The sequence below is a fragment of the Cladophialophora immunda genome, assembly GCF_000835495.1.
Source record: "Cladophialophora immunda strain CBS 83496 unplaced genomic scaffold supercont1.2, whole genome shotgun sequence".
Lineage (NCBI taxonomy): Eukaryota > Fungi > Ascomycota > Eurotiomycetes > Chaetothyriales > Herpotrichiellaceae > Cladophialophora > Cladophialophora immunda.
This window is the reverse complement of record NW_015622542.1, coordinates 2,293,807-2,316,410: the sequence shown is the minus strand read 5'-3', so window position 1 is coordinate 2,316,410 and position 22,604 is coordinate 2,293,807. Positions and strand designations below refer to the sequence as shown.

Below are 22,604 nucleotides of genomic sequence, written 5' to 3'. Positions count from 1 at the left end.
GTGCCGTCGTCAAAGGCCATGTTTCTTCACTACCGTCTCAGTGTCCAGACGAAGCTTGCGTTCTGGGATAAGCCGGCCGGTGCCGCATATGCGAAGTTTTCTCGGAAACTTTTCAAGAGCATTGACGGGATTGAAGAGCCACACCCGCTTGGTCTGTCGTGGAGTTGATGGTCTCTGACGCCCGAAACGAACCGAAGTAAAGGGTGTGTCTTCCGATGGACACCAGGCAACTGCTAGTAAATTGACGACACTCAAGGCGTTCTTGTAGAAGCATTCGTCCTTCGTGCCTACCTCCACACTCTCAGAGCTCGGCCTGGTAGGCACAACGTCCGACCTTAGCATTCGGTATCTCACAATATATAACTTAAGCATACTTCAGTTGACCAAGAAGCCATGTTACTAGATAAGCTCTGGGCCCGAAGAGACATCCCAAAGCTTTTTTTGCAGTCCACGAGCTCCCATATCCGTCGAGACGGTGCTGCGTCTCTTGCGGCCGGCCCCAGAGACAAGCCTCGACTGCCAGGTTCGTTTAACAATCAGGAGGGTGTCGAGACTTCTCGTGGCATTTTCAAAGTTCTTTCCAAGTTCAGCGAGAGCATCACAACAAGTAGCAAGATGGCCGGTGAGTGTCGCATGACGATGACGGTCAGTCTCCAACACGGACGCATACAACAGGATCAGCGCTGCTGTGAAAGTTATGTAGACGATCTGGGTGTGGGCCAGGCGGACAGCGAATCGTGAAGCATAGTCTTCTAGAAGACGTGCAATCGCAATGGCCGACTCCAAGCACATTCTGCGGGCATGGTGAGGGCCATCTCCCCGCGGCGGGTAAGGTTGCACGCTGATTTTGGAGATGAACGGCCGGTGTTGAATAATGATGAAAACGTAATACTGCATGCTGTGCCATTCGTCAGCGGCGGCACTCTCTATCAAGTGTGATACATACTGTAGCAACAAGACGTGGGGAGTCACCTGAGGCGATTTGTCTTTCACATCGTATCGCAGCTGTGGCGGAAGATCACGCTTCCACTGACGCATGCGCCGGAAGGTTTCCACGCCTAGATCGACAAGATGCTCCTTTGTAGCTACCCGACTGCCATAGCTGGTCCCTGTCAGTCGCAGAATCACGAAAGAGGAAACCAGACTCACAGCGTGGTGGTTAATGATGATACGGTCTGACAAAGAGTGACCCAGTATCGGGCCAATAGATCTCGAGAGCAGTCCAAAATTGGAGGGTTATCCTCGTACTCTCCGCCGCTGAACATTCCTCTGGGTGTCCACACGTGCTGCGTATTTTGAGGTTCTTGAGGGGACGGCAAGGGTAAGCTGATCTCTTGGGTTGTACTCCAAGGTCGCCCAAGGTAGAAACCCCACATTCTAGGAACATGTAAGAAGCTATTCATGCCGGACTGGATAACGAGCCAAGAAGTCTAGGAGAGACAGACCGATCAGTGAGAAAGCTTCCCCAAAACGCGACACTGCGAGCGTGCGCTATGCGCGCCGTCATAGATCCGTCCGTCACCCGGACGGTAGTGTCAAGATGCAGCCCAAGATCTAGGGAGATACGAGTTGCCGCGCCTGTTGCCCTGTGAGCTCTCTCTGCCGCAGGGCTCCTCTGGGTGAGGAGCATTCTCACCCGCGTATAGCCAGCCTCTCGAATCTTTCGTGTAGGTGGCTTCGTGCCAGCTCAACAATGAAAAGGTCTGCACTGTGGTGATTTTGGGGTAGTCTAGCTCGTACTCGACCAACGTCTTGGCCCGATCTGCAAAAAACTTGGACAGCGGTCGAGGGAGCTTCGCATACCGATCGGTGTAGAAAAGAGCGCCCAACGCACATCTGCGCAAGAGGGTCAGCCATCAAGTGGTTAAACTAGACAAGAGTGAGGAGAACAGACATGACGTTTTCCAAAGCCGCACTGTACAATGGACTCTCCCTTGCACCATCTTTGCAGGCTTCTCGTTCTTCATAGAAAATGGGCTTGTCGACCACGTGACAGGAAGGGTCCTGCCAGGTAAAGTATAGGTCAATCAGTTCATCGAGCAGACCAGGCTCGAGGTTTTGTCCCAGGCCATCTCGTTCTAATTTGGCAATTGCTTCCTTGGGCTGGTTTGTGAACGACAAACGGCTCTCGCGAAGCAGTCCACCCTCGGTCAGTGTAAGATTCGAGGTGGGACCATAATATTTCAACTCGCCCGCATCGCTGATCAGTAACTCGCCCAGTCGGGTCGACAGTTGCTCGATGATGCCATCGTCGTGTTCGTCTTCCGACGAAGACGCGGCGTCCCCCACCTCTTGCAAGTTCTGCTGCATACTCCCCTCTGGTACAGACCTGACTAGATCTAGTCGCACTTGACCGGCGGTGGCGGTCTGGTGTGTAGTGACTTCGGTAAGGTCCAACTTATCGCCAGGAAGCATCGGCATGAATGGATTGGTCTGAGGCAGCGACCACATCCAGTCCTCGACTCCCGTAGTCAGATGAGGTTGAAGTTCCGGATTGGGTATCATGAAATCATACGCCTCATGAGAGAGTCCAGATCCCGGTGAGTTCGAATTTAACAGAGACTGCATCATCGGGTTCTCGTCGGCTGCCATCACATTCGAGTCCAGGAAGTAAGGGGGTTGGAGGCCAAATAGCTCAAGACTGTCATCAGCCTGGGTCGTGGATTCCAGGTTAAAAGGAGGCTGGGCCGAGTCCTCTTTTGCCAATTCCGAATTCGTGGGAAGATGGTTGGGCAACTGCATGGACTCGGCAACCTGTCTCAGAGTGGCGGCATCACTCTCACTGGGGGGTGGGGGGATCTCAGCGCCGAGCGACAGGATAAATTGCTCCAACTGGAGCACACGCTTCGAATATGCATCGGACACTTTTCGCAGGGAGAATCTGATGAGCCAGGATGGTGAGCGTGGAAAAAAGCACATAATGGATTCGCTTACTGGCGTCTGTCTTTGCCCAACTGGTATTCGCACTCGTGGCCCTTGGTCAGACAAGTACCACAGGTTGGCTTTTGTCCATCGCACTGCATCACCAAGGAGAATTGTAAGCGCCAGGAATCGCGCTATGAAATCCATGGTGGCAGAATGATGTACCTTCAACTTGTTTTGTCTGCAATTCGTGCACGCTGTGGTTACGTGACTTCGACGTGGTTGCGTCGTCGACTTGTTGGCGGCCGGCATCTCGGTCTGGCTGACGGGGCTGACGGGGCGTTATCGATGTGTGAATGTACTCCAGCCTCCATCACGCATCGTATACAGGGTCAAATACCGACCGTGGCGAGGGGTGCAATTTTAATTCCTACGGAGGTGGTGTCACAATTTCAGAGAAGCCTCTCTGGTTGAGCGAGCTTGAGACTCTAGACCTTGCCGCGTTGGGGTTAATTGAAAGGTCACATGAGCACGAACGCGGGGTTGCGGGGTCGGGGTCGGGATCGGGGGTTCAGTCGCCCTTAGCGGGCGAAGCGCGGGGCGGCCGTTTAGGCGCCGGGTGCCTAAAGGTGCTACTGGTAGATGGATGTCTAATTGTTAGTTGTTGGGTACAGAGTACAAGTACAGGTACTGGGTATCAACTCGAACAGCCAAACCTCGCGGTGATGCTGTTAGCGTTTTTCAATCTGGCAGGCTTTCTTCAATGCACATGCTCTCACCCAAATTTGAATCAAAGCTTGCGATGCCGCAAGGGTGCGACCGTCTGACTATCAATATTTTTTTTTCAAGCCTCGGGAAATGGATCCCGGATTGTGGGCGCCGCCACCACCATCCCGAGGGCTCGTAAGACAAGGATACATCCAAGATATTGAAGGAGCCCATTGTTCCCTAGGTACATAAGGCATGTAGCTCACTCCTTATCAGCGACTTTCGCGTGGAAGAACCCATGGCGCTCGCCAGATCCGCGAATGACCGAGTCCGGTCATACCTGGCCACAGTCACCTCCGACAACAACTACGATGGATATGACACCCCGGTTCTTCGCCAGGTCACTTTCGTCGGCGCCGACGTCGAACAGAAAGCCACTACATTCAAGTTTGTGGTGGAAGACTTCATGTCCAACCTTGACGGCAACCTACACGGGGGCGCTGCTTCGACCATTTTCGACAATCTGACCTCCACGGCGCTGTTCACCATTGGCAAACCGGGGTTCTGGGACAATCTCGGCGTGAGCAGATCGCTCTCCGTGGTTTTCCATCGACCCTTACCGCTGGGCACCTCTGTGGTGCTGAGATGTCGGGTAGTGTCGGCGGGTAGAAGACTCACCCATCTCGAAGCTGTGATGGAGACTGCCAATGGAAAGGTGTGCGCGTCGTGCATCCACGAGAAAGTGAGAGTCGAGGTTCCGACCATGTAGCCTCGTTCCACACACCCAGCACTGACAACTTGAACTTGCCGCTGGAGCTCGGCGACCCGTTCTGTTATCGCGTCTCTAGTCGCGGTGGTCACGATTGCTGTTCCATTTGGGGGTTGGATATGGATTTTGTGGCATTGCAACGGCATATTTATAGGCATACAAGAAAGTGGCAGGAGGACTGCGCCTACTAGATGGTACGAGGTAGACGAATCTGCCCAAAATCAGAAGACAAGCTTCGGGTCATAAGGTTCTTATGTTCGAAAATCAGAACGGCCGACCTTAAGTTAAAGAGAATCATGAAGATATTGGTAAGGCAAAGACCAATTAACCTTTGTCGTGTGGCATTTCTGATATTGACTTGACGAGGCTCCGCGGTCTTCCACATATACACGCTAGAGAGAACGAGCGCTGGGATAATTACATTCTCTGTACAGAAATTAGGACATTCTCCTCCCCCCCTTTTGCCCCACTTGAAAATGATAGTGTCGCTATCGGAACATCGTTTCCTGGAATTTTTTGTCAACACCGACAACACAACCCATCGCAGCCCGGCTAGACAAGGAAGACCCTTTGTTCCAAACTGCACCCATATCTCCAGGGGGGTGTGGATTCCGATTGTTTGGACTGAGGTTACGGCAAGCTTTTCCATCAGATCCTAGAATCACATTACTCAAATACACCCGTCGCATCCGAGGATTATCAAGAAATGTTTAATCCACGGACTTCGCTCCTTCTGGTAGGACGCACAGACATCTCTCACCGCTGTCCGAACAAAGCTTTCCAGCCACGGAATCGGGACTTCAAAATTGTGACACTCGCGCCCAACACCGTCTTGACGCCAACCACCATGTAGACTGGCTGTTCATAATCCATTTGCTGAAATAATTTCTTACCTTCAGTTCCGCTATCGCAGCGTCAATGGACTTGCGGCTCGGTTCAAACTATTCCGTGAGCGTGCACTTGAAACTGTATGTCTTAACGTGCTTCCTATCGTAGTTGATACTCGCATCGCCGCCCAGACCGAAGATGGACAAGAATCTGGCAAAGAGTCCGAATTCGCCTTTGTGACCTTTGCTGATCGTCTGGGAGAAGTCGTATTTGTCGGTGGGAAATCTTTTGGTATCGATTGCGGCGACATCGGGCGTGAAGAGTGTTAGCTGAGGCTGCAATGGGTCGTCAATCACGGTGCCAAAGGGCCAAGGTCAAAAAGCCGACAGGAAAGTCCCATCCTGGAACTAGGAAATATGTCAAGGACCCTGGTTACGGCCACGCTCTAGTAGTGGCTATGTGTCATGAACAGGATAACTGCTAAGACAACCACACCAGCGACGATTAGAGGAGGCCACGGAAGGAGGAAGACCCGTTAGCTGAGCTAACGCCGAGACATTGATGAGACACGAAACGCTGATTAGACACGGACTAAGAGGCTAACTACTCACACACATAAACACGAGAAGCAAGGGGATGAAGGCCTTCACGCATGCTCCTTGCACGAGAGACTCTCCCTCCTCTCATTGAACAGGGGCTAGGCGATCGGCCTGAAGAAGGAGGAGGTAATGAGTATGGCAGAAGAGCAGCTGTAAGAGAAAAGACTGAGCTCATAACTTGATATCTTGCTTGAGTGCAAACTGCTTGGTTGGCATCCGTGTTGTCTATTCGCCTGTGTGTTGCTTCTCTATCTAAAGGAAGAAAAAAGATGAAAGGAAAAGGTATTTCTCAGAGTGCGGCCTTGCGGCCAGAGCCGACCAATCAGAGCGCAGAATGATTTGCCTGTACAATGTAAAGGCACGCTAGCTCAGCCTCGTGTCTCAAAACCTCAGTAAATCATGCTCGAAGTCTTGTTGTAACTTAGGTTAAGGAAGGCTTATAGAGTATGGAATTCTAGTATTACTTTGCTATTGCACTCTGCCTATCTACATAGGCGTTCCTAACAGCGAGGGAGGCGTACAAGGCAAGTGTCGGTTGATACTGCGCCTAGTGTGGGGGGGGGGGGGGGGGTGGTGCGCCTACCACGAGGCACTGCGGTGCCGTCACGTGCTCTGCAGCGCGCACAACCTCTTGTTTGTTCTCTCTCTCGGATATGTTTGATAGCAATCAACCGTTGTTAGTGATTCTCTCTGCGCACACGCTGTGCCCGCTACATGGAGGAATGTTCAGGAGCTCAAGGCCTGATTCAGATTACAGGCAATTTGTCTATATCTCCTAGAGGTTCTACCTAAGCAGAAGAACCAGACATCATCAGCACTTCAATTCAACGATTCCGCAGAGACATCTAAACGCACACAGTCACAGGTTCAGAAGCGTCCCAGATCGCTCACGTGACCAGAACTGTCGCAGTTCAACAACCGGAGGTCAAGGGAAATACTCAACACTGATTGATTACATGATCGTTCGGTTCTGCCTATTCATCGGGCCGATCCCTCACACTGCCACCGTATTTTGAAATTCTTCAAACGTGTGAGCTTCCAGTCTGTCTAGGCTATGCAGTAATTGGTGCTTGAGTTGCCGGGGCTGCAGGGTTTGGTGGAGCTGGTGCAGCTGCTGGAGAGAGTTGTTGACTCTTCGCATTAGAACCGTTCAGGTAAGGCACGTGGCCGAGAAGTTGCCTTGCAAAAGGGCTTCTCTGAAATTTCAAGCCATTCTTCTTTAATGTTTCACACAAGTCAATATAGCTTGGATTCTCATCCAGCATGGCGTGAATGTTCGCAGGGAACAGCTCGACGTGAGCATTTTCGGGTATGGACTCGAGAGAGTGGACCGCTGCCTCTTCCAGAGTATTCCGCTTATCTTCTGGCCAGATCCTCCCACTCGCAGGACGACAAGCGAGTAATCCCTGAGTCAAATGAGACGACGGGGCTTGCCCTGGTACCGGCAATGGTGATGGCCCCGAAGTGTTTGGTGATATCTGTTTTCGGTATTTTCTGAGCTCACACACCCGGAAATTGGTCGGAAAAGTGACAAGACCCATGCCTTCCCGCGCCTTGAGTGACAAATATCCGACAATCTCCAGATCCCGGGAACGCGGAGAGCAAAAGAGCTGAAAACTCTTTTGAATTCTGGAGCCCCGAGGCTGACCACACGGTGTCTCATGTGACCGGGATTTTATGCATTTCCCCGCAATCTGGGGTCCGTCAATTTCGCCTGTGTGGAGCGGCGGGGAGTCGGGCATTCAAGCGATTAACGTACTTGCTCGGTATACTCCTGGTGACCTGGGGGGGGTCATTGAAGAAGAACCCAGTCTGAGGTGTTTCTAGGGTGTCTATCCAAGACTATATCAATGAGTAACTGTTCCCTGGGACCGAGCGTGACAGCATCCACCGATCTTCGCGTTACAGCCGTCACGAACGTCTACACACGTGAAGCAGCCCAAAATGCAATCAACACATGAGGTGGAACTGAAATCCTACGTGGCCCATGAGGATCAAGTGGGCATGGACGAATGTGATCAGGATGCTCATCTCACCAAGCGTGTGACCGATGCTGCACATCTTTTCCAAGGTATAAGCAATCCCACCCTCCCATTGATTTCTTCACTGAAAGTCAGCAGAGGACAGCGAAGGCCATGTGCTCGTGAGACTTCTCATCCCGCGTCCGACCGATGACCCAAAGGACCCGCTGGTAATCTCGTCACCCCATGCTCTCTCGGGCCAAACAAGCACTGATTTCGGTTTGTCGTTATCCTAGACGTGGCACGTGTGGCGAAAATACCTTGCTACGTTCTCCGTCAGCTACTTTATCTTTCTGTCGTACTATATTACCAGCTCTCTCAATCCCATCCTGGTCACTATTGCGACACACTTCGACGTTAGCGTTACAAGGGCGAGCTGGCTCATTAGCTTCAACGTGCTTTTCTTAGGGATCGGAAACCTCCTCTGGATTCCGCTCGCGCAAAAGATAGGCAAAAGACCCGTCATCCTGATCTGTACAGCAATGTTCTTTGCTTCGAGCATATGGTGCGCCGTGGCAAATACCTACGGGTCCATGCTTGGAGCACGAATCATCCAGGGATTGGGAGCCAGCGCCAGCGAGGTCCTAGCTCCGGCTGTTGTCGCAGATCTTTTCTTCGTACACGAGCGCGGCCTCTGGGTTGGCGTGGCCATGTTTAACATTACCCTTGGCAGCTCCCTAGGAGGAATTTTCGCCGGCCTGGTAGCCAATGCCAACTCAAATTGGCGCTGGGTGTTTTGGATGAACACGGTCCTGACAGGCGTCTGCTTCCTCGTTGCGGCTCTGTTCTCCCCTGAGACGAATTTTCGACGGCCACCGGAGAACGAAGGTGGCGAGGGCAGGCACCCTTCGGAGCTCGAAGCTATTCGAGCTCGAGCGAACAGCAGCTGGATGAAGTCCATCAGTGTCACAGGCTGGTACGACCGGTATGATCACATCACCATGGGATCGTAACGTGTAGATCGCCCCAAGCTAATTTCATCGCAGAGAGACCTCCATCTGGTGGCTGTGGTTGAGACCTTGGCTCACTCTGAGATATCCTGCTGTCCCATGGGCCTCGCTTCTTATCGGACTGAATCTTGGTGCGTATGTGATGATATCAACTGCAAATTCAGCCGTCTTCCCAGAATTGTACAATTTTACCTCCCTCGGTGTCGGTAACATCGCGATTGGTGTGAGTCATCGGCTCTTCCGATTCAATCCAATTCTCCATCGGCTGACAATCGCGCAGTATCTCATATCCGGTATCTTTGGGTGCCTTGCCGGGGGGCCCCTCAGCGACTGGCTTGCTTCCACCATCACCAAACGTCGAGGTGGCTACTTTCTCCCCGAGTTTCGCCTGTGGTGCCTGATCCTTCCGGCTGTCTTCGTGCCGATCGGTCTTTTGATGTGGGGAGGAGGGCTGGAGAACCGTTTGTCACCATTTGTGGCAATTGTTGGCTCAGCCATCTCATGTGCTACTACCAATGCAGTCGTATCCACCTGCATAGCCTATGTGGTCGACTGCTATCGCCCGTTTGCTGGAGATACCATCACCGTATTTACAGCGTTCAAGAATACCGTGACATTCGGTCTCACCTTCGCCGTATTTCCCTGGTTGGCAAAGTCCGGCCCTCTCAAGGTAAGCTCAGAAGTGGCGCCTTCGTCGGATTAAGAATTCCCTTACTAATGTCGACACAGTTGTCCGGTTACCTGCTCTTGATAGAAGGAGTAGTGTTCCTGTCTGCCATTCCAATGTACGTCTATGGACATCGCTTGCAAAAATGGTCCACCAAGTTTGCGATTTGAGACCCATGAAGTCACATGGCCGACTATAGTGTCAGTCTGGATCAGAGATTTCGAGATCGAACCAACGCCGATCTCATCCGAGTTGGAAAAAAGGACTTGAACGAAGAGAATGCGGTGGGCCCGATGGAGTGGTCTCGCATCCAGATAGAGGTTGCAAAGACGGGGTCTATATGATTCTTGTCAGAGATGCTGGACGCATCTACAGGGTTCATATGCCGTGCACTTGATGTAACACCCTATGTTGGAAGCAGACGAGAGAGTTGTTTGCCTGAATTTGCGGACTTTAACGTTGATATATGACCTAAAGCTGTAAAAAGGGACGGTCACCACATGGTGCATAGACATACCAACCGTGATGGCTTTGCAGATGATTCATTTCCACTTCTGATCCTCTTAACGCGCTCATTGTGAAACAAATCCTCAGGATATCATGCATATAATCTTGCCTTTGGTAGTATTCGCAGCCAGCAACTCATGAGCCGCTTGAATATCCTTCCAATCGAACACTCTCTCAATGTAGACCTTGAACGATCCATCCACGAACTTGGGCAAAGCTATCTCGATGATGCGATCGCGCAGCTTTCCCTGATATTGCTCATTTCTCGACCGCAGGGTGCTGCCTTCGTACCTTATCCTCTTCTTCAAGAACCGACTGATGTCGACCGGCTGCTGTATCACTGCTCCGCCTAACGTGCCCAGGCTGACGATGTGACCCTCCTGCGCGACGGCTTCGAGATTTTGGTTGAAGTATCCTGCACCGACGACGTCGATTATCAGGTCCACTCCTTTCCCATTAGTGTATTGTAACAAGTCTGCCGCCCAGTCGCCGTTCTTGTAGTTGAATCCTTCGGTCGCCCCAGCTGATTTGCAAAAGTCAATCTTTTCCTGCGTGCTAGTCGTTACGTAAATCGCACTCGCGCCGTCTGCCTTTGCGAGTTGGATGCCAGCAAGTGCAACACCGCCTGCACCAGCATGCCATAAGATACTTTGTCCGGGTTTGTAGCCACCAACGAAATACATTGCCTGAAGAGCGGTGAACCAGGTTTCGGGAATTCCGGCCGCTTCTTCCCAGGTAAGGTTCTTTGGTTTGTGGATCAGCGTATGCGTGCTCACGGCAATATATTCAGCGTACGCGCCTCCATATGCGAGCCCGAATACTTCGTCTCCGAGATTGAAGCTGCCTTGCTCCGTGGCGATGGCTTCGATCGTCCCTGAAAACTCCACGCCCAGTGTTGATGGTGCCTGTGGAGGCACAGCATATCTTCCCTCACGTTGGAGTATGTCCATACGATTCAGACCAAATGCTCGGATTCTGACGAGTGCTTGGTTCCTTGTGGCCACAGGTTTGGGGGCGTTCTCGTTGATAAAGAGGGCCGAGAGAGGCCCTTTGCCGCCTTTGATATCAATTGCTCGCATTGGAGATATCATTCCGCTTCTTGTACTGAAGTGATCTTCCTCCTACAGATATTGGAAGGTGTATAGATTATGACTATGGCTTCATTATCGACATATCACAGCGAGATATCTTGAGGATGGAAAGCCTTCTTGGTAACGAGGGAAAGGCAGAAGGGGATTACTACTCATCACGAGTACAAATACTACTTTGGTAAGCTTCTGCTATGTTTCCTCCAAAACATCCACTTTGACACCGATACATCTTAGACTATGACGGACATAAGAAGGAAAGTTTGAGCCTTCAAAGTTTTTCACCGACACCAGCTCATGACTCCATAGCCAAGTGGCACGTGAACGGAAAATATAAGAAGCCCCGCAATGGCTGCGAGCAGGCATGCCCAGATATGCCCCCAGAAATTCCCCCCAGAAATTCCCCTAGAGCAACACAGACTTGCTTCCTGCTCCACGATCAAGATGAACACTCGACGGCCTCGGACGAGCTGTACAGCATGTCGAGCCGCGAGAATTGGTTGCGATGCAGCTGCTCAGAAGCCCGCTGCTTGTAGCAACTGTGTGCGCAGGGGAAAATTCTGCGACATTAGCACGACTGCTATGCACAATGTCGCACGACGAACCCAGGACGATACGGTCAGCACGACCGCATGGGAGTCATCCAACGAAGCGGCTTCTGAGGACACAGCATGGCACGATTCAAACGATAATTTTATGCCGCAAGCAACGTCGAGAATCTCGGCGGAGGGCATGGCGCAGGACGCGGCTTCTCAATTCTTCGCAGCGAGGCGTCCGGCGTTTTCTGATCCATTTCCCGCTCCAACATCATCTACCTTTGATGCCAACAGCGTCGCATGTCGCAGAATGCATGCAACTATGCTGAATGGTCTTTTATGGGACATATACTTCAAGGTTTTCGAATTGCGGTTTGCAATCTGGCTTGGGAACAGTTGTCGTCCCTATCTGGACTTTACACCCGTGAGGATCATTGCTTCACGCATTCATTACCCATGAGCTGACTCTTTAGCGTTTCAGAAACCCAAAGCCTCCATCATACAACTGATCCTTGAACTGGACGGGTGTGAAGACTTTCATGGGCCCAGTTCGCAGAAATATCTCCCACACGCTCCAAACACACTTCTCGATGACACTCGCAAGAGTGTCGACGCTGAACGCATGATGAACGACGCCCTTCTCACTGCCATCTATGCTTATGCCGTGCGCTGGCTACCATTACAGAGTGCGTATCGAAACACAGATGATCAAGGGGCGTCCGAATGTCAAAGCCGAGAACAGGACGTCCGGTCATACATGTGGCGTCAGGCCAAACAGGCCATTTTACATGCTTTGACTCGACCCAGTTACAGATCCATATTGGCTTTGTTGTTGTTTACTTCGACCGAGATGCCGACCGAAGACGACGATCCGGGATTTGTTCAGTTATGCAACCAGGCTCTGTTCAGCCACTTACATATATTGAGAAGCCCGGTTAAATGGCAGGCAAAGACACTATCACCCAACCAGCTGGCGGCTTCGTCATCCAACGACCGGGTCGTATGGTGTGTCCCGGAGGATGGTAATGCGAAGCATAATCAGGAGCCAGACAATGTATTCTGGCTGTGCGTGGTGTTCGGCTGCTCTCGCGCCCTCCTCCGCCTGCAACCGTCTTTTATACTGCTTGGCAACTCAGGTGACGAACAGGTCTGGAAATTCATTCGCGAACGGACGGTGATATTCGACCAGTCATTTGGAACGTTAAAAGGATCTCAGACCCCGCTGACGCCGGACATTGCAGAGACAGTCCTCCAGCATGCAACAGCGTGCAAGACCATGTACATCGGCGTCATCACCCAACTATGCGACTCTCTTTTTCACCACAAGCTCTTGCCCGTTGAGATAGCATCCCAGGCCGTGATTGATGAAGCCCAGCGGTTCCACGACGTCTTTGACCACCTATTGGCCATGTGCGCCCGTGACTATATGTTCCTCACGTCTGAGAGTCAACTCAATTATCGTAAGTCTCGCAGATCAACATCAACACCACGGTCAACGGGCATATGTACTAACCTACCCTTTATAGTGCTTCTCGTAACTCACTATCATCTGGCCTCGTTAATTCTTGCAGACATTCTTGACAGTCAGGACACCGTCTCAGAACATTTAAAGAACCCGGTACTGTCACGCTCTACTTGCTGTCAAGCCATTGTAAATGTATTAAGCCTAGTTTTGACCCATGATCGACATTCTACCGTCGACGACTTTGCCTACGGAAGTAAATTGCTGCTTGATCCTTCACCTGAGCTCATGGCTGAGGTCCTGCTTCGAACGGGCAACGCTATCCTTGTCATGCATACTTCTGGCGAGATCTCGACGTATACAACGCAGACCATGTTGTCCATCATCTTCAGCGCTTCGACGATCGTATCGGAGATCTCTCGAAAGGCTGCCTTGGTGTTGTCCATCTTACGTCAAGCATGTGCAGCACGCAACCTCAAGGTTTTCGAAGAAGACCCGCGATGTACCTTGAGGGCTCCTACGACCGATCTTGCCGTCCTCGCTGCCTGCGACCTAGAGGCCGTCAGTAGCTTCTTGCAAGAAATGGAAGTTCAGTCCGCCTTGCATGCATCTAACTTGAACAATATGGTCAAGCTTTATGAGGAAAAATGGATCTACACGGCCCAAAGTTGAAGGTGTTTTAGAACGACTGTCAGCTTGAGAAATCAAGGGATTTCATGCGAATATCCATCATGTCTACTTTTTGAGCAGAATCCATATCATCAGGGAGCTTGGAAAAGAGCGAACTTTGTTCCACTCCTCCCGGAGCCTCGTAATTTTACCCTCAGATTCAAACTCGGCAACGGTCGCGGTATAACGTGCCCTCCTTTCGCACACCTCCGTACACGTTCAATTCTCCCTCCAGTGCGATAACGCTATGAAGCCCAATAACGCGTCGCTTCGTCCGAGAGGCTGATGGTAATCCCGTCAAGTTCTCCTATTTCCGACCCGGAGATAGTGCAGAGAATCAAAGACGGCTTTCACATTCCACATTTTCCGTGCGACTGACTCTCCGCGCCATAGCACACCGATTGCGAGCTTTATGCTCAACTAATGCGTTACCTTCGTCAAGAATGCCGCTGCTTATTATTAATGCGTGAAGGTACCCGTCTCGTCTTGACGAATTGATGTCCCGCTCTCGGATCCTCAAGGGTCACCATCTAACCTACACGATTCCATACCGTTAGGCAAGCAGCCTCTTGTACGCCTTCGTTCGGTGTCGCTGTCGTCACGCTCTCTCATCCTAGTCCGACAATCTTCTCTCTTCCTTGCGCTCACAAAATCGCATTGCCTCACAAAGATGAAATCAGCACACGTTTTCAAGACGTCTGACGAGCAATTTGAAGTCCGGATCCAGGACATTCCCATTCCGAAGCCCGAAGCAAACCAGGTTCTCATCAGAGTCGTCGTCTCAGGCACAAACCCCAAAGATTGGAAACATCCACTACGATTCCCAGAAGCTAGTGGGATGAACACTGGTGATGACATTGCCGGGTATGTCGAAGCATTCGGCTCCAATGTCACCGAGTTCAAGGTCGGCGATCGCGTTGCAGCGTTCCACCAAATACGCACTCCGAACGGGTCTTTCGCAGAGTATGCAGTTTCGTGGGAAAAGACGACTTTCCACCTGCCCAATTCGACCTCGTTCGAAGAGGCGGCAACGATTCCCCTCGCTGCTATGACGGCCGCCGTGGGACTCTTTTGTCGACTAGGCATACCTGAGCCATGGGTCACCGTGTCTCAGGCACGCAAAGATGCTCTGGCGGGAGGGGTGGTCGTCTATGGCGCTGCTTCGGCCGTAGGAGCATTCGCTGTCAAACTCCTCGTGCGCTCGAAGATACACCCTGTCATCTGCGTGGCAGGTCGCGGAACCTCCTTCGTCGACGGTCTCATTGATAGATCTCAAGGCGACACCGTTGTCGATTACCGTGCCGGAAACGACAGTGTCGTTGCTGGAATTCGTGCTGCTATCCCCCAAGGCCAGAACCTCATGTACGCCTTTGACGCAGTCAGTGAGAAGGGAAGCTACCAGAACATCACGAAGGTTCTCGATTCTCGTGGGCACCTCAGTTTAGTCCTTCCTGGGCAAGTAAGCCCAGAGACGATCAATAAGACTTTGACCATAGTCAGCGTCGTGCACGGTGGTCCGGATGACCCCACGGATTTTGGGTATGCTTGGTTCCGCCTGTTCAGTTTGGGCCTCAAGGAGGGTTGGTTCAGTGGGCATCCCTATGAGGTTATTCCCGGCGGACTGAACGGAGTGAAAGTTGGGTTAGAGAGATTGCAGGCTGGTAAGGCGAGTGCTGTGAAATACGTATATCGCATCGATGAGACTGCCGGTATTCGATCGTAGTTAGACAGAGGATTTTGTATCAGTGACTACAGGTGCTCCAGGAGCATGGAAGAATGAAGGATTGTTTCCGAGAAGAATAAAGTTAGCTTGTGACTGAGAGCGAAGAACCTTTGTCAATTATTAATAGCAATCACAATCTACCAGCCGCTGGGGCCATGAATGCCAAAGCCGGCGGTATTATCCGCTAAGCTCGTAGGACCCCCATTCAAGTGCCCACGTATCATCTATTCAATCAATTCTTTCAGCCTCAGAGGGACCAATGCCTCCGTTCCACAGGACTGGGGTGATCACAATGTCAATAAACCTCAACTTTTTCTGGCATTGACCATGAGGCGCTCTACTCACTACCATCCAGGGTTTCTCGTGAACAGCAGCCTCTGCCGATCAGTTTGCAAACGCTCGATTTCAGATGTTCGCAACACATCCTTGAGCTTTGGGAACAGTTCCAGGGCATTTGTGCGGCCAATCTTCGCCACATCTGTATGGCTAATCGGCAAGGTGTCCACCCACGTAGCACCTTCAGTGATGTTCTCATAAGGGGTATCAACCGAGAAGAGCACTCGCCCGATACCGATCTCAGTGATTGCATGGGCAAGGGTAGGGGTTGAGAAGAGCCCGGCCGTGGTGATGTAGATGTTCTGCTCGAAGTACTCCCTCAGTGTCTTTTGCGAGGGTAAGTTACGCCCTCGGCTTCTCTTCTCGAGCCAGTGGTCCATGCGAGTGAGGTGATTGAGGATCATTTCGCCTATACATTCGAGAGTGACATAGTCAGCCCGGATCGTCACTAATATTGAAGGACTTCCAGGAAGTTGAAGTAAAGTAAGCTGTGCGTTTGAAGACGTACCCATATGCCCCAGGATGATCTTCACCCTGGGATATCGATCGAACAAGCCACTCGTGCACAAGGCAAGGGCTTGGAAGCTACAATCTCTCGCGAAGCTATACACTGGGCCTACCAGCCACGGTCGATGTTTGTATAGACGAGCAAAATCTTTTGGCAGTGGCAATTTTGGATGCAGATAGATTGGAACATCGAGTTCCTGTACTTTGGCCCAGAAAATGTCGTACTTTGGCTCATCAAAGCTCCATTCTTCGACCGCAGTGCCATCCTCTCTTAGATACTCCTGGCCACCGTTCAACATTGCTCCGAACATACCGAGCTCGTTGACGCATCGGGATAGTTCGGCCACCGCCGTGTTTGGATCGTGCATGGGTAGGGATGCAAATGCCCCGAACCGCTCAGGTGATGTGCGCACGAGGCCGGCCAGATAATTGTTCGACTTGATGGCAAACTTTTCCGACTCAATGGGGTCGTGAATACCCTGAGGTCCGCTTCCGTTTTGCGAGATGATCGCAAACTCGACCCCATTATCGTTCATCTCCTTCAGTCGAGCCCCATGCAGATCGACCAGGGCTCGGAAAAGCGCGGTGCCATCGCGAGCGATGAGGTTCAGTCGACCAATGATGTCCTCGTCAGGCATCGAAACATGTTCTTCGAGGATGATCTTGCCTTTCATTCTGAGCAATCTGGTCTTTGTTACGAAACAGAGCACTTGCAATCTCACTGTTAATCTGTTGCTGGAAAGGCGACACAACGAATTTCATTAAAAGGCCCCCATATAACTGCTCAGTGAAGGGCTTCGGTCTGGCTTTGGAGTGAGCCGCCAGCTTTTGATCTGAAAGGCTTTCACTCCTTGTATTTCCGTTCGGTCAATGATCTGTAGAGGCCGAAATCCGATCACGTGGAGTACCTGTCCTGCTCGAATTTACCTATACCCTGTGCTGTGGCTGATAGGTGGGTATCCACGAACGGAGTATTCAGCGTAGTCTATCCAATCCACATCGGCGCAATCAAAACAATCTGGAATATTCTACAGAGGTTTTTAGGCTCCGTTCTCCCTTGACGGCCACGCGCCATCTTCACTACCTCACTAGCACGCCCGTTCCTTTCCCAGGTCCCGTATTGACCATTTAACGCCCGCCTCTCAGAGACGCTCTCGACCGAGCGTATCACGACGCCCATCTCGTAAACCATACTTCTCCGCAACCTTTTTCCATCCGATTTGGCCCACCAAATACGCTGTTGACTGGGTGTGGTTGCTATTCAAAGGTTAGCTCGCAGCTCTTCAAAAGGAAGACTGGGTATGACTCGTACTTGGTCAAGACGGGGCACACGCTGAGGTCAACCACTCGTAAGTTCTTGACTCCCCTAACACACATGTTTGTATCAACGCAAGCGGTTGGATCGTCTGCTCGTCCCATCTTCACGGTGGCGACAGGATGCAAGACACTCCCAAGTTCTTTCCTAATGAAAGCCAGCACATCTTCTTTACTGTCTGTCTTTGGAGCGTGATAGCGACCTCCAATGTACTTTGAGAGGTGCGCCGAGTTCACAAATCTCAGCAATTCTCTTGTTCCATCGACCAAGGTTGCGCGATCGTAAGGGTGTGCCAGAAAGTTGCCGTCGATCACCGGCACGGCATGAGGATCGTTGGAGCTCAGAATCACACTGCCCCGGGACTGAGGATTCATGAGCATGACACACATGCCTATCGCATCCTCCCCGTTTTGTCTTTCCAGGACCCGCGGGACATCGCCAGCCAGAAAGACTTCAAATTGAGGAGCGTCGGGTTGGTTGATTCGCTGCTGGACTTCGCGAGGGAGCTTGCTGAGTTCCTCTTGCGAATAGAGCTTTTTGTCTAGTTTAAGGAATCCCACCAGGTTTGCCAGTTCTCTGAATGCTTCGCTGCCCGTCCGACTCCGCAGCCATTCCTTACGAGCTGCGAGCAAGGCTGGTTTGTTGCTAGCATATGCCATCTTGTCCGACAACGCAGAAGAGCAGCCCCACCTCAAAGGCAAGAAGACATGGTCGAGCATGTCTTTACCGACCCTAGGAAGGTTGACGCGACAGGGGATTCCCAGCTCCTGCAGTTCGTCCTTGGGCCCGATGCCACTCAATAACAGAATCTTGGGAGTATCGATAGATCCAAGGGATAAAATCGTCTCGGCCTTGGCTCGCACTTCTCGTCCATCGGCAAGAACAACGCCAGCGGCCCGGAGTACGTCTTCCGCCGGATTGTCTTCCAAGATTATCCTGTGGGCGATAGTGTTCGTCCAGATATGGAGGTTTGGTGGCAAATTGCTTAAGTATGCCGTTGCACTGGTTGTCCTGGAGCCTTCGTATGAAGTGGTCGTCACTGCGGCAAGTCCAATAGGATGGCCACTGTTCTGATCTGGATTGATGGGCCAGCCGAAATCTTGAGCTGCTTGCATCAGAATGTCATTTCCACGGGGCCATTGTTTTCGAGGAAACAATTGTAACCCTAGTGGACCTTTTGTGCTGTGAGCGCCTTCCACCAGCTTGACCCACTGGTTCTCGTCATTGTCGTCCTCGAATGACAGATTCTCAATCTCCTTGTAACGTTCGAGGACGTTGTCCCATTTATAAGCGTCATCTCCCACCATCGAAGCCCATGTGTTGTAGTCCGATGCCGCACCGCGTATGTAGCCTAGGTAGTTAGCAAGGCTGGACCCTCCTAGACCTCGTCCGCGGTAGTAAGTCAAGATTCGTCCATCGAGATGCTTTTGAGGCGTTGTTTGATAGTCAAAACGAATGTCTGGATAGTGATGGACACTGGTGTATCTCTGGCTGGGAAGATATAATTCTGGACGCTGGGCATCACCACCCGCTTCGATCAACAAAACATTTGGTGCAGCGTTCGAATGCGCAATTTTCGAGGCGATGACAGCACCGCTATTGCCTGTGATACGTTGAGCGCATTCTGCGCTGTGAGAGCTTTCCCACACTTACCCGCGCCAACGACAATGAAATCAAAGGTTTCCCTGTGAGCGGCCATGTTGTCCAAGAGTATAGTGAGGGATCGAAATGCTCTCCAAGGCCGGACCTTAAAAGTGATTACTGAGACTGTGTCTCAGTCAACCCCCAAAGTCCTCTCATCCACAGACAGCAAGAGGCCCGACTATTGATGCTGAGGCCATCATGCATATCCTGCCACCTATCCGATTCCGGCCTACCAAGTGCCAACCAATCTGGAATCTTGCTCAAAGGCTCCAAAGGAGTTTGGTGGTCATGTAAATTTAGATGACATTGAGTCCCGAGGTTTTTTTGATTCTCCGCCAAATGGAACAACCTCGGGCAACACTGGCCCATTCCCCGGCCACGTGAATTTTCCTTCGTGAATGTGATCTACCTTGCATGGCACGCCAGGTTTAGCTGCTTAGACCCGTGGTAGTAAGATGCTTGGGTCGTCCCCATACCTTTCCGCAGAATCATAATAAGTCGACCTTTCGCAGCTTAGAGTAAAGTTGAACCAGCAATTAGGTAGTACATACCTATGCTTCCTTTAGTTCTTCTTCTCACTTCACCATGGGTTCCATTCAGGAAACGCCGGGAGGAACATACGTTCCCCATTATGCGAAGATCACCAGATTTTCTCTCAGTTCGGACGACCCTGCAGACTTCTTCGAGGTCCACAATCCAGCAACAGGGGAAGTCATCACAACGGTAGCAGGATGCGGCGAGAAGGGGGTAGAGAAGGCTGTAGCCATTGCTCAGAAAGCTTTTGACGATTTATGGAGGTGGAAAACACCAAAAGAACGATCAGAACTGTTGCTGCGCGCGGCCGACCATCTGGCAGCTCACAGCGAGGAATTGGCGTATCTCCTGTCCATGGAGAACGGGAAGCCCGTTACCCAAGCAAGACAGGCCGACATCACATTTGTGGTCAACATCTACCGTTTCTTCGGATCACTTGTTGACAAGCTGCCTAGTGAGCTCTACGATCAAGGCAGTATTTATTCCTCAATCATCCATGAGCCATACGGTGTCGTCGCGGGTATACTGCCATTCAACTGGCCCGCCATTCACTGTGGAGGAAAGTCGGCGCCCGCTTTGGCAGCGGGTAACACCATCATTCTGAAACCTGGGGAACAGGCACCCTTGACCGTTATGCGGATTGTCGAACTCGTCTCCGAGGTGCTACCTCCAGGGGTTATCCAGGCACTTCCGGCCGCTGGAACGAACATACCTGCGAAACTCGTTTCACATCCGACCGTTAAGAAAATCTCCTTCACCGGCTCAACTAGAGGTGGAGCAGCGGTGAGCAAGCTTGTTGCAGACAACATTACACATGTTTCGCTTGAGCTTGGTGGCAAGAACTCTCTCATTATCTTCGATGACGCTGACATCGACTTGGCAGTCCGAAGTGCCATGGACGGCGGCTACTTCAATCAAGGGGAAGCCTGTACTGCTGCATCCAGAGTGATTGTGCAACGAGGGGTCCACGATCAGGTCGTAGCCAAGATGGCTGCTGCCGTAAAACGCCTTGTCGTCGGGCACGGAGCCCGGGAAGAAACACATGTCGGCCCTCTGATTACCAAGGAACATGCGAAGAAGGTGGCAGCTTATCTAAAACTAGGCGTCTCTGAAGGAGCCAAAATCGAGGCGCAAGCAGCGCTGCCTACGGACCCGGCCCTGAGCGATGGCTACTGGGTAGCCCCCACGCTATTCACTAAAGTTACAAGAGATATGAGAATTGCACAAGAGGAGATGTTCGGGCCCATTGTTACCGTCAACGTGTTCGATACATACGAAGAGGCTATTTCGATTGCCAATGAGCCCGAGTACGGCCTCGTCACCGCCATTTTCACCCAGGATACCACCAAGGCTCTCAGAGCTGCACGAGACATTGATGTGGGAATGGTCTTCATCAACAACTACACCAGAATGGCCCTTGGCACCCCTTTTGGCGGCGCTAAACACAGCGGGTATGGGAGAGAGCACTGTATTGAGACCCTTCGAGAGTACAGCCGTCCAAAGAGTATCCGCATTCCGACGGGACGGGCGCCGATTCCGGGTTGGACGAAACTTGGAACTCTCTTTGAGCCTCTGCCTAAAGTCAATGGCGCACATCTTTGAAGAGCGTGAGGAGTAGATTTGTTTTTTTCCGTACCAGGCCAAGAGGGAACCGGTGCTGCTAAACTCAGATGCGCTCAACGTTATCATCTTTTCACAATACACAACGTCCATAGCTAAGGACACGCGTCGAGTTTGATCTGCAACAGGCATTAATGTTGCAGGGCACCTGCGTATTGGACTAATGTATGTAGTGTTTGATGGAAAGGACTTGCATCCATCCAAAGGGGTTTATAAATGAAATTGGACGGGTAAGAGTACTAGTTCCTGTTTCCTTCAAGATATATTGGCACCTCTCTAACAGTATGGTCTAACTAAATCTCATTATGTATCCTGGAGTAGTAACAACATCATCTTCTTCCGATCATAAATGGAAGGTTCTACGCGCTGATAATTGTCAACATCATTGTGTCTTTCTCGATATGCGATATGGGTAACTAACTTGGAATCGAGGCCACGATCTTGCTCTGGTCATAGCCAAAGACTTTCATGGCCCCGAGTTTCGCCTCGTGCAAATCAAGTTTGTCAATTTTTGCTTGTAGTGTTGCTCGCGTTTCCAGCAGCTTCTCGGCCACCTCGGGCCATCCCAACTTCGCCGACGAGATTGGAAGAAGTGCCTCAGCACTAGCATCAGGAAGGATCGGCAACAGCTGTCCCTCCTTTTTCCTGACGATGCCATCAACAATGGTCGTAACAACATCTGCGGGTGTAGAATGCATGACGATAGCCGTGACAGGATCCAGCTGTGCTCCACAGATCATATTTGGTGTCAAGGCATCGAAGACAATAATATCTGCGAGTTTACCTTGAGCGATGCTGCCAATCTGATCATCCATGCCAATTGCTCGGGCACCGGCTATCGTGCCCAGTGCGTAAGCCTCTTGCACGGTCTTGTATACTCGGGCGGGTTTTAGTTCTCGCTTCAGGAACTTCTCGTTCCAAGTGCCCCTGGAGCTCTGTAGTGCCATGCGCATCTCGGCCGGAATGCTTGCGAGAACGACGTTATGGCAGTCTATGCCTAAGGACGAGTGCGACTGTATATCGCGCTCCGGATCGAAACACGCAGGCGTCCCAATGCCCATTTGTAGTTCGACTGAAGGTGTAGTGGAAATGTGGGCGTTTCGCTTCTTGATCAGACTGATGTCTTCTGATGACAAATAGTTCGCATGTGCAAGAACTGTAAAAGGGCCGAGAAGTCCCAATTCATCCATTTTCTGAACCGAAGATTGCGCGCCTAGAAGACTCGACGTTAGAAGAGTGTTGTATTTTGTTTCTTTTTG

The 22,604-nt window shown here is 51.4% G+C and overlaps 5 protein-coding genes across 5 annotated transcripts; 2 read left to right on the top strand and 3 right to left on the bottom strand.

The window, feature by feature from the left end:
• Positions 1-347: 347 nt before the first annotated feature.
• Positions 348-3,167, bottom strand: PV07_03110 (uncharacterized protein). The gene is made up of 8 exons (XM_016389776.1): positions 3,088-3,167; positions 2,935-3,017; positions 1,895-2,881; positions 1,637-1,836; positions 1,446-1,578; positions 1,150-1,377; positions 947-1,102; positions 348-898 (listed from the first exon to the last, which is right to left on the bottom strand). The coding sequence occupies exons 3-8, from the start codon at positions 2,740-2,742 to the stop codon at positions 400-402; spliced, it is 2,064 nt and encodes a 687-aa protein (XP_016251678.1). The 5' UTR covers positions 2,743-2,881; positions 2,935-3,017; positions 3,088-3,167; the 3' UTR covers positions 348-399.
• Positions 3,168-9,994: 6,827 nt separating this feature from the next.
• On the bottom strand, positions 9,995-10,990 carry PV07_03109 (uncharacterized protein; the record flags this gene model as incomplete). The annotated part of the gene is made up of 1 exon (XM_016389775.1): positions 9,995-10,990. One exon carries the CDS (start codon positions 10,988-10,990, stop codon positions 9,995-9,997), a length of 996 nt encoding a protein of 331 aa, XP_016251677.1.
• Positions 10,991-11,581: 591 nt separating this feature from the next.
• Positions 11,582-13,669, top strand: PV07_03108 (uncharacterized protein; the record flags this gene model as incomplete). The annotated part of the gene is made up of 3 exons (XM_016389774.1): positions 11,582-11,959; positions 12,017-12,995; positions 13,062-13,669. The coding sequence occupies 3 exons, from the start codon at positions 11,582-11,584 to the stop codon at positions 13,667-13,669; spliced, it is 1,965 nt and encodes a 654-aa protein (XP_016251676.1).
• Positions 13,670-14,336: 667 nt separating this feature from the next.
• PV07_03107 (uncharacterized protein) lies at positions 14,337-15,389 on the top strand (the record flags this gene model as incomplete). The annotated part of the gene is made up of 1 exon (XM_016389773.1): positions 14,337-15,389. One exon carries the CDS (start codon positions 14,337-14,339, stop codon positions 15,387-15,389), a length of 1,053 nt encoding a protein of 350 aa, XP_016251675.1.
• Positions 15,390-17,315: 1,926 nt separating this feature from the next.
• Positions 17,316-19,246, bottom strand: PV07_03106 (uncharacterized protein; the record flags this gene model as incomplete). The annotated part of the gene is made up of 3 exons (XM_016389772.1): positions 17,316-17,489; positions 17,545-19,150; positions 19,201-19,246. The coding sequence occupies 3 exons, from the start codon at positions 19,244-19,246 to the stop codon at positions 17,375-17,377; spliced, it is 1,767 nt and encodes a 588-aa protein (XP_016251674.1). The 3' UTR covers positions 17,316-17,374.
• Between the last annotated feature and the right edge of the window lie 3,358 nt (positions 19,247-22,604).

What these genes read in the sequence shown, in the direction of transcription:
- PV07_03110 (XM_016389776.1), bottom strand. Translation starts at nt 2,742, where the DNA reads ATGCAGTTGCCCAACCATCTTCCCACGAATTCGGAATTGGCAAAAGAG. An exon ending in GGAAGCTTTCTCACTGATCG is followed by an intron (nt 1,378 to 1,445) that starts GTCTGTCTCTCC and finishes ACATGTTCCTAG; the next exon opens with AATGTGGGGTTTCTACCTTG. An exon ending in CCCCACGTCTTGTTGCTACA is followed by an intron (nt 899 to 946) that starts GTATGTATCACA and finishes CGAATGGCACAG; the next exon opens with CATGCAGTATTACGTTTTCA.